This window comes from Bombina bombina, chromosome 1, assembly GCF_027579735.1.
Source record: "Bombina bombina isolate aBomBom1 chromosome 1, aBomBom1.pri, whole genome shotgun sequence".
Classification (NCBI taxonomy): domain Eukaryota; kingdom Metazoa; phylum Chordata; class Amphibia; order Anura; family Bombinatoridae; genus Bombina; species Bombina bombina.
The window spans coordinates 594,506,554-594,520,317 of record NC_069499.1 but is presented as its reverse complement, the minus strand read 5'-3'; the positions used below and the strand labels follow the sequence as shown (position 1 = coordinate 594,520,317).

General features: G+C 40.1%; 1 protein-coding gene across 1 annotated transcript in view; it reads right to left on the bottom strand.

Annotated features, from left to right (window-relative positions):
- FTCD (formimidoyltransferase cyclodeaminase) overlaps window positions 1-13,764 on the bottom strand; it is a 96,309-nt gene that overhangs the window by 68,171 nt on the left and 14,374 nt on the right. Inside the window, exon 5 of the mRNA XM_053698897.1 lies at window positions 900-1,079. Coding sequence (XP_053554872.1) covers window positions 900-1,079 — 180 coding nt within the window. The remainder of the gene's footprint in view (window positions 1-899; window positions 1,080-13,764) is intronic.

Sequence of the window (13,764 nt, the reverse complement as noted above, 5' to 3'; positions counted from 1 at the left end):
CCAGCAAATGTTTTATATTGCAATATCATAAGGGTATTACCCCTGGGAGTAAGCATGATACCAGTCGTTATTAAATCACTGTATTCAGGCTTAACTTACATTAATCCGGTATCAGCAGCATTTTCTAGTGTTTTCCATCTCTAGAAAAAAATTATAATTGCACATACCCGATAGCAGAATAAACTGCACGCCATTCTCTCGCTGAAGTTACCTCATCTGTGTAATCCCCTCAGACATATGTGAGAACAGCAATGGATCTTAGTTACAACCTGCTAAGATCATAGAAACCTCAGGCAGATTCTTCTTCTATTTACTGCCTGAGATAAAATAGCACAACTCCGGTACTATTTAAAAATAACAAACTTTTGATTGAAGAAAATAAACTAGCTATATTTAACCACTCTCTCCTACAACGTCCTTGCTTGTTGAGAGTTGCAAGAGAGCTATATTACAGCTCTGCTGTGGGTGTCCTCTTGCAACTTCCTGTTGGGAATGAGAATATCCCACAAGTAATGGATGATCCGTGGACTGGATACACCTTACAAGAGAAAGGAGAAAGAAAAAGGAGAAAGAAAGAGAAAGGAGAAAGAAAAAGGAGAAAGAAAGAGAAAGGAGAAAGAAAAAGGAGAAAGAAGAGAACGAGAAAGAAGAGAACGAGAAAGAAGAGAATTTACTTTACTGTCCCTTTAACAACGTGAGCTAGTTTACTGCAAAGTTCTGCCTGCTCTATATTTTGCTCATATGTACTCCTGTCTCATGGTTTTTCCTTTGTGTGTGCCATGTACAATATTATTTACAGCACCCACTTCCTTAATCACATATCTCAAGCCAAATACACAATTCACAAATTTCTTCATAGAACAATGCATAGCCATTTTACTTCTTACTATTTTGCTTACCTGTCCTTGCCCTCGGCCTCCCTCCCTAACATTTAGGGCGATGCGATGAGCGAGTTCCTTGGTACTCAGCAGATTGACATTATACGCTATCAGGAACTTACGTGCACCACTCACTGTTGCCCCCCAATTGGGGACAAAAACAGGGGCCCCATAGTCTGGAGCCCACTCAGGTGTCTGCAGCTGGAGGGGAAAAAACAAGAGCAAGACATTGTGACACAGAACAGACGCAGTAAGCACATGACACACAGAATTGTGTTTAAAGATTTCACAAATATAAAAATGCAACCCAAGACCCAATATACTGACTATGCAAATATAAAAATGCAACCCAAGACCCAATATACTGACTAGCTATAGAGCACAGTGTACTTATAATCAAAAATATCCTAGGTTTGAGTCTTAACCACATTTAAAAAAAAAAAAAAAACACACAACTTAAGGAGAGATTAAAGGGACATTAAACCCAAAGTTTTTCTTTCATGATTCAGAGAATACAATTTTAAACATTCCAATTTACTTCTATTATCTAATTTGCTTAATTCTTTAGATATCCTTTGTTGATGAAATAGCAAAGCACACTTGCCTATCTAGATATGCTTTTTTAGCAAAGGATATCAAGAGAATTAAGCAAATTAGATAATAGAAGTAAATAGAAAGTTGTTTAAAATTGCTGCTCTTTCTGAATCCTGAAAGAAACATTTTGGGTTTCATGTTCCTTTAAGGCCTACAACAGCCTACAAGGCAGCAAAGCTCTATTTCTTGCACAAACACCAAATGAAATGCAACATTATTTCTACAGTGATGATATTAAACAAATAATGAAATACTAGGACTGCAATGCTGTATGTGCAGAACATTCATTAGTTTTGTATCACGTAAATTGCTATTAAAAAAAAAAAAAAAAAAAAAAAAAAAAGGGACATGAATGTGATCTTTATTTCATTAAAGTGAAGAAATAGTCTACGTATTTAGGGTTTTAATATTTTGAAAACTGATGCACTGAACAACATACTGCCAGCTCTCTGCGCACACCCATGCAAATTACCATAAGGCGGTGTATTTAGCAGTTATTTATAGATGAGCTGCCTTTAGTTAGAGTGAGTGTATTATTGTTACCGTGCAGGGTTCACACTGCTGTCTACTTACTGTTAATATTTAAATACAATGCTCAGATTTCTAGCGTGAAGTATAAACGTTTGGGACTGTTCACTATTAGTTTTAAGATTTTACAGTTCCTTTCCCCTGAGCAAGATTATAAGTGTATTTTGTTTATAATGTTAAGTACATGCATGTATAAATATTTATATTTGTGCTAAGCTTAACAAAATACAAGGCCATGTAAAATATGATGCGTTATCTTTATGAGAGCTCTTTAGCACACTACATTTTAAATTGATTCTTTTTTAATCCGACATGGTTCAGATAGAGAATTACATTTTAAGAGACTTTTCCCTTTATTTTCGTTATCAAATATATTTTGTTTCCTTGGTATCCTTTGATGAAAAGCATATCTAGATAAATTCAGGAATAGCAGTTCACTACTGTTAGCTCTAGCTGATGATTGGTGACTACACATCTAAGGTCATTGGCTCACCAGATGTGTTAAGCTAGCTCACAGTTGTGCATTGCTGTACAGGTAGTTAGATGAGAGGATGACAGGAGGGTAGAAACAGAATTCTCTGTATCCAGTGTAAAGGAACTGTGTTCCTGGGTACTAAAGAACAGTTAGCTCCTGCTCTAGTATTTTCGTAACAGGACCAGCGTGAAATACCAACAGCAGGCTCAAGCTTTCCATTCCATTAAAAAGTAAACTTTGTGTTTCTGCATGTTTTTACTTTTTGCACAATAAACACTAGCTGATTACAGAAGTGCACATCTGACGCGTTTCACGCCCAAGATTGGTGCCGTCTCAAAAATCTACAATAAAGTTTCCTTTTTGTGGAAAGGAAAGCTTGAGCCTGCCCTTGGTATTTCACAATGGTCCCATTATGTAAATACTGCAGCTGAAGGTAACTAGTCTTTAGAGCAGGACTCAAAGCAATTCTCCTAAAACTGCACCCACAAACCCGCATACAACTGAATCCTGATTTATTAATACAAAGTGCGCCTAAAAATTCAAACTATACTATCCTCTTACTTTGTTCTTGTTCGCCAAGGCATACTGAGGACCTTAAAAAAAGGGTTACATTTGCTAGTTATAATTGCATTTCCTTAGGATTAAGCCCAGTTACCATTTTAGATTTTTTTGTGCTTTTAGAAAAACGCAAAGTTCTTCTACAAATAGGCACATTATAGTTCTCCATAGGTACTATGGAAAACAGCATTAGAAATCATTGTTTTTGAGCATTTGTCATGTACACATCTATTTCTGGTGTAGTACTTTCTATTCTAGCAGATCTATCTTTGGCTACATAGTCATACATATGGCAAATGTAAAACTGTCCCACAAAGAACGAAAATTGTATTAACAATTTGAATGTGTTACGGTTATATAGGGTCATTACTATAACAAAGTTAAAGAATTTATGTTTGTGGCAACACCAAAATTAAATGCGCAAATATGCCCCATGTAAGACACAAATGTAATAGATAATAGAAGAGGGCAAACAAAATCAGGAGAACTTCCTTTTTTCGTATGGAGAAATTAATTATAATCCACCCCAGATCGCCTTCCAAGCAGCGCAAACTATTACGTGCAATTTTTTAAATAAATTTGTGTGCACCAGTGCGCCCCTCCAAGGGCAAGCTGCACAGAACCTGGAGAATACAAAGGAGAATTCTCCTAGACCTTGATAAATCTAGCCCTTAGTGTTCTTTGTGGAGTTTTCCACTCACCTCGGACACAGGAATCCCAGGGTAGGGGATGCTTAATCTTCAGGACATTGCTGAGCGGTAGAAGAAAGTTGGCAGCGGTATGCAGTGATTCGAGCAATATTTTGTTACATACTTCCTGCCGTAGGTTGATGTTAGTGGTCTGTGACGATTTGTAAGGAGACGTTGTGGTAGGGGCCAGTTTTATTCCTGAAATTCATGGCAAACGCTTGTGCAGAGATGGAAGTGAGGGTGGGCATAGAAGGATATTAAAAAGTGGGGAAAAGACTTCAGCTATATGGGTGTTAAGAAATATTTTGCTTGGAGATCATAAAGGGCAGAGGAGCAGGAGCAAAAAAACTAAGCAGTGTGGGGGACATTCTTAAGGTAGCACATCTGTGGTATATATTGTGGTTTAGGATCTTTGAAGGGGAAGTCATTTTAAAGTGAGAGCCTTGTTCTAGCCATTGTCACACTACCCAAACCAGACAAAGACCCCGCTTTCTGTTCCAGTTACACACCGTTATCCCTGATTAACGTAGATGTCAAAATCTACTCTAAAATATTGTCCAACCGCATTGGTAAGCTATTGCCAGACCTGATCAATCATGATCAAGTGGGATTCATCCTTAATCGCGAGGGACCGGATAATACAAGGCATCTTATCAATATCGTGTGCGAGGCTACTAGGATGAGCAAGCCCTTCTCAGTCATCTCCTTGGACGCCGAGAAGGCGTTCAACCAGGTTCGTTGGTCTTATCTTTGGGAAACTTCCCTCCTGCTAGCTGTACAGCCATCCAAGCTCTATACTCTGTCCTGACAGCTACTGTTAGGGGATTAGGCTTCCAGTCATCTTTCTTTCGTATCTCAAATGGTACACGGCAGGGGAGCCCACTTTTCCCCCCCTGCTGTTTGCTCTGGCGGTTGAACCGTTGGTGGCACAAATTAGGCTAGATGCATCGCTACCGGGCATCCGGTTATCAGGCACTATGCAGAAAATCACTTAGTTTGCGGATGACATTACGGTTTTCACGGTGGACCCCGATAAAGCTATTCCTAGACTGTTGGATATTCTACAAAAATTTGGGGACCTCTCTTTCTATAAGCTTAAACATACCCAAAACGGAAATATATTGGTGGGGATACCCACAAGAATACATCCTTAATTTAAAGGATCAATTTAAATTTAAGTGGACTAATGAGGTTACTCACTTGGGTGTGAGGATATCTAACAGCGCAATGCAAATGGTTAAAGACAACTACCTTCCCTTACTTACGGAACTGTGCAACTTAAAAAACACATGGGACCATAAGTCCATTTCATGGATGGGACACATAGCCTCCCTCAAGATGTCTTTTCTCCCCAAGCTTACCTATCTATTTCGTTGCCTACCAATAAGAGTCCCCATGCATCTCCTGTCACAATTTCAGAGCAAGATAACTAAATTCATCTGGCAGGGTAAAACTCCCCGAATTGCACACAAAACCTTGCAACTCCCCATTCATTTGGGAGGCCTTGCATCTCCCTCAGTTGTAAAATATTACGAGGGTGCTATGCTCACACATTTCCCAGTGGGGAGTAACCCATTCTGGTGACAGGTGGAGAGAAATTGAGCAGGCCTCGCTACCCTCTAATATTCTTCTCCAAGACGTAATTTGGACCCCACAACATAGTCGACTGACTCTAGGCATCTGTAATCTGGTTATTCTTGAGTGCTTATCGGTCTGGAACAGAGTTCGAAATAGACAACTGATTGCTCCTCACCCCTCCCCAATCACCTCAGTAGCAGGCTTGTTCACTGGATTGGCAGAGACCCATCCAAATACTTGGGCTCGTCTAGGTATTAAGCAAGTCTGACTTTTGGTCCAATTCCCAGTCGGAAGGTTTCATAGAGCTAGCACACTTGGAATCACATGCAGACATCCCTTCAGTTCTACTCTTTGAACTAATCAGGGTTAAAAGCTTCCTAAGAACCTGTGGTTTCTCTCCTTCCTCCTCTCATCCTCGCACCCCTTGGAAATCCATTTGGCATGGGGGACGTAAGCTTGTTAGACCACTAACTACTCACTATAATTTGCTCGAGGGCACGATGTCTCCTGAACCAGCTTTACATCTGACTAGATGGAACAGCTCCCTTCATATCCACACTCCTACTGACGTATGGCAGAAGTCCATCATGCGGACAAAAAAAAAACCTTGCATTGTCTCACAATGTTTGAAACTTACTATAAAGTTATCTCTCACTGGTATTTTGTCCCCACCGACTATCTAAAATGTTCCCAGGGATGTAGTCTTTGTTGGAGAGGCTGTAGCCTACAGGGCAATATGCTACATATCTGGTGGGAGTGCCCTAGAATCAAATCCCTATGGGAACTAGGATTTCGCACCCTTAGTGCTTTTGGCATCCAGGTGTCTAGTGGCCCAGCCCCTGCCCTCCTTCATCTGGGCCTCCACAGCCTACCTAAACACCAAGGCCTGCTTGGGGTGTATTTAATGTCCGCTATCAAATCTAATATAGCCAGATCCTGGAAAAGAAAACTCCCCCCTTCATGGGAGGATATTGTGAATATAATGGCCTTTGTGTATACTATGGAACAGCCCATATATCTTAACTTAAACAAACTAGACCTGTTTGAAATGACTTGAGCCGACTGGAAATCTTAGTATGACACTCTGTGGCACCCATCTGCCATGACTCAAGATACCCTGTCCATGGCCTAATAGGGATCTCCCTTTTCATTCTTAACATCCTTTGGGAAGCCCACCCGCTATATGGAGTGGGCCGAGCAGTTAGATACAAAACATCTGTTACACCCCCCATCCCTTCACCTCCCTCAATATGTACCTTCCCCTCCCCCTCATTAACATTCCGTCTACACATACTTCGAAGTGCGGTGTTGAAAACTAAAAGATCCTCTCATCGCTAACTAACATGCTCACTATACCCAATTATGTGAACCTGGAGAACAGCCTGACAAGTCTTTATGGTATGATGTATCTCTCTTTGCAGGGCCATTGGCTCAACACTTTTATAACTTTGTAACTGTGAAGGGTTCCTGCAAGTCCCCAATTGTTCTTCTGTATTCTTTAATAATAATAATAATAATGATAATGATAATAATAATAATAATAATAATAATAATAATAATAATAATAATAAGTTAAGGAGTCATAAAAAGGGGAAACAAAATTGTGTTTGTGTCCCTTTAAAAGGAACACTAAACCCAAAAATATTCTTTCATGAATCAAGTAGAGAAGACAATTTTAAACATCATTCCAATTTACTTCTATTATCTAATTTGCTTCATGTTTTAGATATCTTTTGTTTAAGAAATAGCAATGCACATGGGAGAGCCAATCACACAAGGCATCTATGTGCAGCTACCAATCAGCAGCTTCTGAACCTATCTAGATATGCTTTTCAGCAAAGGATATCAAGAGAATGAAGCAAAATAGATAATTGAAGTAAATTAGAAAGTTGTTTAAAATTGCATGCTCTCTCAATCGTGAGAGAAAAAAAAATTGGGTTTCATGTCCCTTTAAATTATATACAGTTTTAATGATGAAGAAGCCAGAGAGAACACCCCAGAAAATGAGAAAATTATGTGCAACACATCTAAGTTAAATAGATATTTATTTGTACTAAAATACATTACAGAAGCACACTCTGCTATTTTTTTTTTTTTATTTTTTTTTACAGTTTCTTAGTGCTTTTTTTTTTTTTTTTTTTTAAATTAAGAGTTGTTATTGAGATTTAAAAACATACATATACAAACAACGCTTGGTTCCACAGAATGTAGCATGAAAGAATAATCGTGCATACATAAAATTGCTTTGCTAATGAATACAAATAGAGAAAACCCAACTGTACATCACAATAACCTCTTTTTATATTACGATGTTATGTCCCATTATAAATTAAGACTTAGTAATGAAGAGTCTGCCCATTATTGGCTAGCTTTGACATCCGTGAATTTATGTTGATGTGCTTTACTATTAACATTAAAAAGGTAAAATATAGGTAAGGGGGGGGGGGAATAATAAGGTTGAGTCCACCAAATCTGAAAGGTATAAATAATGCAAAGCAGTAGAATTACTAAGCAAGCAACCATCCCCCTCTGGACCACAATGACATGCAATATCCACAGTTTAAAACATGCTTAGTTTGGGCTAGACAGAAAATAAATGACCTAGACATCATAGATAATAAAAGAGCAGTTTAACTATAGCAGAGTGACATAAAAAAAACTAATACTAATATAAAACTAATATTTATACCTCAAACAGATGATCATCATATATTTAACAGTTGTTTTTTTTTATCTTACACCCAGACCTGCTCTAACAATGGTACAGTGTAATGGCACTAGAAATTCACCCCTGCTTCTTTTAAGCAAAGCAGTCCAGGCCATTAGTCATTTGGCTTTGGTTCCCACTCAGTGTTGGTCATCTTTTAAAGGACTCACTCGGGTGCAAAGCCCTGGATGAAAGAAATGCTCGCTCCATAGGATGATTACTTGTAAACGTCCTATTTCAACAGGACTACTGCATCTTTGGGCGGCAGAGATTTCCCCCCCCATTTTTCCTCCAGCTCCGGTCACAGTAGGGGATGGATGAACAGGAGGGAACATAATAGGGATTATATATGAGTTAGATCTAATGTGGGTCTGTCTCTGCTTTTCAGCATCGACCTTTACTACTTGGGTGTTATATGGGTAAACGATATCTCCTCAAACGCATTCATTTGCCTCTTATGTTCCAATCAGCAAATCAAGTGCAGGCGGCTTCACATCGCGGGTTCAGGCCTCCGTATCCGCCTGGCCGTCAAAGTGGGAGTCCAGGGTGAATGGAGACGTTTCGTTAGCTGGGCTTGCGTCACCCTTGTGGTTGTAAGTAGGGGGAATCTGTATGTTAGGCACTCCAATTTTCATGGATACAGGTCTGCGATCTAGTTCTTCCATATGCACTTAGACAGTGTCCAATGGTCTATAGGAGTCAGAAGTCCCCTCATCGGTCCAGCCTGATTGGGAAGACATAATTTTGCAGCTATATTCACTTGGTAGAACTGCAGTGGCTGCGGGCCACAGGAAAAGTTTACATAGCTCAGCCGCTAGACTCCGGTAATGGTCCTGAATAAGCTGCGTTCTCTCACTTTCCCATCTTTTTAGGGCCTCAATTTTTTGGAAGATACTTGTATAGCTCCCCATCAAACACTCTTACAAGCAGTTGATAAGTCCAGCAAGATGATTCCCTTCATTTAGAATTTTAGAAGGGAGTTTAAGTCTGACTGCATTACCTGCTGTGTGTGTGTGGAGTTGTTGAATCCTCGTGATGAGGCCACCGCCCGAGAGTTCAACGGTCCAGATCTGGGTCCAGCAGTCAAATTCTGTAAATTTTGGTACCGTTCAGATCCCTAATGCAAGATCTGACCAAAATTGAGGAGTAGGTTAATGGATGTCACAGCATAATCTCAATAACCGGCGGATTAGAATTATCTTGCTAAGAGACACAGATATTGCGACCCGTCATGGCCGCTGCCCGGACACGCCCCCATTTATTCTCATTTTTATTCAGCCGCTGCCCGGACACGCCCCCATTTATTCTCATTTTTATTCAGTACTGGTGTAGATTATTGAAGAATTTGTAGTATTTAGTATTGCAGCAAATTGTGAGAGTTTTATGGCAGGACACACACACTTCTTGGCTCTCCAAATATTGTATTTTCTTTATTAACTTCAACCCCCCCAAGGCAGAGGCAAAATAGATAGTGAAGATAGGCAATTACAGTGCCCATCTGATTGGTTGTAAATCCTGTCACTTGGACCAATCAGATGTATGGAATCACCAGAAGTGACAACAGATTGGAGTTTTCGATGTATTGGAGTTCTCAATAGAACACTGGCTTGCTTCAGTTATTCATGTAGAGAGCGGCCCCACCCGCTCACTACGTCATTCTATGGGGAATCTAGTGCATGTGTGTCAACGTATGTAAATTGCAATACGGCAACGTCAAAACTCTTTAGCGTATGCGCTCTCCATTGAAAGGGCGTGTGTCTGTCTTCAAAGAATGCCAGCTGGCCTGACTTTTCATTGGTTGATGCGAAAATGTGACCCAAAAAAAAAAAAAAAAAAAGGGACGGGCGGAGGATCAGCAGCAAGATTTTAACATTTTTAAAAAGGTATTCAATCTTAATAAGCTAAATGTAATATGAATTGATAAATTAAAATACTATTATTTTTTAATCAAATGCAGCACTGCATATTCGTATACTTTATATTAAAGTAGAAGAGAAAGCAAGCATTATATTGGCACACTTGCAGGTTATATTGCCAGGGAGAATGGGTGGTGAAGTGTGGTATATATATATATCAGATATTCAACCATTAATTCATAAAAAACTTAACCTTTATTACTTCTGGAAATATAAAAACTGTGGACCATGCCACCATTAAAAAAACAAGTGTGTGATTCACAGATTCATTGTGTGAATTTAATTTTGTGACTTTATGTGTAGTGCTGGAAAAGGCTTACTTCTATTTCTCAATCTAATTATAGTTATTTTTTAAGCCTCCTTGCACCTGGGGTCTCATCTAAATATTAAGAGAGGTGGGCCCTAGTTCACCAGTCTTAATATTAACCCCTACACACCAGTAATATATATTACTGGTAAGGAAGGAGGGCACTCACAGGACTTCATACAAAGGGTAATCTTTTATTAAAGTTCTTAACAAAAGTGCATTGTCAACGTTTCGGCCTTTTCTTAGGCCTTCAAGACAAATTTCATGATCTAAAAACATGAACAAAAAAATAAAATAAAATACATTGCAAATATATGATATCCAAATATACACCGAATCGTGACCCTCCACCAAGAACAAACCAAAGTAGTCCAAGTGAAATTTAGAACCGCTTCAATTGAAGCAAAAAATCATGACATTCACCAACGTGGGCAGAAGATAAGAGAGTAATGAAACAAACAAAAGAAAAGAGAAAGATGAAATGAAGAACAACAAATGATACAAAGAACAGCGAAGAGAATGAGATTATAACCAACAAAAAGAAAAAAGGACCACCTAAGGAATAACCATAGTCCAAATGGGACATGAGCATCTCATGTGATTGGTATATTATATGACACCAATTAACAAGCGTATATCAAAATGCATTGACATAGGAATAAACCACCTTAACGATGGTTCAACTAATAGGCTAAATAATTTAGGTAAAGCACGCAACAAGGTCAAACTACTTCAACACACCCCACATAAATCCTAAATATATATTCATCTATTACCAATAATCAGGACAATTGAAGATAACTAAAGTGGGTGCCATACAAATCGTTACAGTGGTGCCCACCATATCAACCAAGATCCGCCATACAGTGACGGCAATAGTCTAAATGGCAACCACTAACCGCTGAATAACAGACCCCAAGGCATCCTTATATATATATATATATATATCACCGCCATATTTACACCTGCTCAATTCATAATCAAGCCCACACAACAATCAGTGCAATATTTCACATAGTGGTTAACCAACACGCATGCTGCCGCTATACATCTATACCAATTAGACTCCCCAATCTGAGACATGTAAATACACATATTGTCATAACCTTGGACCGCGGCGAATCAGTGAACCACTCACTCATACGCTTCAGCGCATATAACAACCATCACCGAAAGCGTGTGAGGTAGAAGAAAAACCTCATGGGCCATAGCCCTTCTTACCTGAGCTCGTGCGGAACACAGCGTCCGCGTTACACTCCTAGAACGACTGAGACATTAGTGAAAAAACAGCCGACACATACGCCCTTAAAAAGGGCGAGCCCGCCCCCCGCAGAGGCCAATCAAATCGCGCGCCGCTGACACACCTCAGCTGGTCGCGTAACCAAGGCAAATGCATAGCAAACCATTCTACGTGTATGACAGATGGCTAACCCTGTACAGTTTATAACCACAGGTGCCAGTCCCATTGCCCTGATCTGCAAAGCAAAGAAAGTCTAATATAGATGTATAACAGAGCTCAGTGCCCCATACGTGGTGCAAGATCATATCCCAGCTGCCATAAACAGAAGGGCCCGGTGTTAGTCATATTGAGTGCAGTAATGCAACAAACGGCTGGGAATGAATCCCAATTAAAGAAACCATAGTGCTGATGTGGGCAAAATATTGAACATACAGTCGCTACAAAAGTGGCATATCCCATCAAACATAGAATCTTACCATACAAGAACACACCAAGGGACCCCTAGATCACGGAACAGGTGGTCAAATAGCTATGCCATATTAATTTAATCATAAGGGGAGTTGCGTGGTGGAAAAAACACCAACCCATCACAAACGTCCATACCCAAAAGGTAGGGTAAAAAAAAAAACTTTGTACCAAATGATCAAAAAGAACTAACCTAGAATAAAATAAAAACATTCAATCATAACATGTCTATGTTGTACACCTATACGTCTATGCGTCATAAACTGATTCAACCAGTCCGAAAGAAGTAGTAATAGAGCACCCCAAGTGGGGACCTAGGGATAGCAAGAAACCACATAAATCCAATACCCATAACAAGTGTGCCCAAAGTGAAAAAGACATCCATGAGGAAGACAAGCAGTGTTATCAGAAAAATAAAGCATAGTCAATACTGGCATTTAGGCCGTTTGGAGCCAGAGTGTTTAATCTATGGATCCATCTGGCTTCACTCCTGAGGAGTTCAGAGTTTCTGTCACCCCCCCCCCCGTTTCAAGGGTGCCACCCTATCAATGAGCATGGCCCTAAGGGTGGATACAGCATGGCGTTGCTCCAGAAAATGTCTTGCCACAGGCTGGTCCGAGTGGCCATCTTTTAAGGCCGCTCTAATAGCGCTCTTATGATTGGCGAGTCTCTCTCGAAACGGGGTGATGGTTTTGCCTACATAGAACTGTCCACATGGACAGGATAATAGATAAACCACGAAATCAGATGTGCACGTTAATCTGTGCCTTATTGCAAAGCTCTTATTAGTAGTAGGATGGTGAAATCGTTCCCCTGTGATGAGGGAGCTGCAAGTCACGCAACTCCCGCATTTATAACATCCATTCTTGAGTGGTTTTAGCCACGTTCTCTCTTTCTTCCAAGGGTCAGTTCTCATCAAATGTGATTTGAGGCTTCTTCCACTTTTATGCACCACCCTGGGAGGGGGTTTTTCTTTGAACGGTAGTGATTTATCTCCACTTATGAGCGGCCAGTTCTTATAGATCACCTTCCGCAATGCACCTGTGGCCGGAGTAAACCTGGTCACCAGGTTCAGGGTCAGTTCATCTTTGGTAGGGTCTCTACCCAATCCTCTGGCTACTAAGCAACTTCGTTCCTGCAGCTTCACTTCTTCGAGGGTTTTTTGCACCATCAACGGATTATAACCTCTATTGAGGAATTTTATTTTCATCTCCTCAAGCTGGTGTAACATCCTTTCATGGTCGGAGTTATTGCGTATAACACGCATCAATTGGGACTTGACGATTCCCTTCTTGAGTTGAGGAGGGTGGTAACTGGTGAATTGTAGTAGTGTGTTTCTATCTGTGGGCTTGGAATATAAAGTCGTATTCAGTTTACATTCCCCAGCTCCCTCCGATTTAAAAATGCATAGGTCAAGGAAGTGTATCTTCTCACGGCTAATCTCATGCTTGAACTTGACTGGAATCAGAAAATCATTGAGTGATTCAATCCACCTCTCCAGATCTCCTATTGTTCCACCCCAGATGACCAGCAGGTCATCAATGTACCTGCAGTATAGTAATAGATTTGGATTATCTTGGCTGAACACATATTCCTCTTCGAACCACGACATAAACAGGTTTGCATACGATGGGGCCAAGCTGGACCCCATAGCCGTCCCTATTACTGCACTCAATATGACTAACACCGGGCCCTTCTGTTTATGGCAGCTGGGATATGATCTTGCACCACGTATGGGGAACTGAGCTCTGTTATACATCTATATTAGACTTCCTTTGCTTTGCAGATCAGGGCAATGGGACTGGCACCTGTGGTTATAAACTGTACAG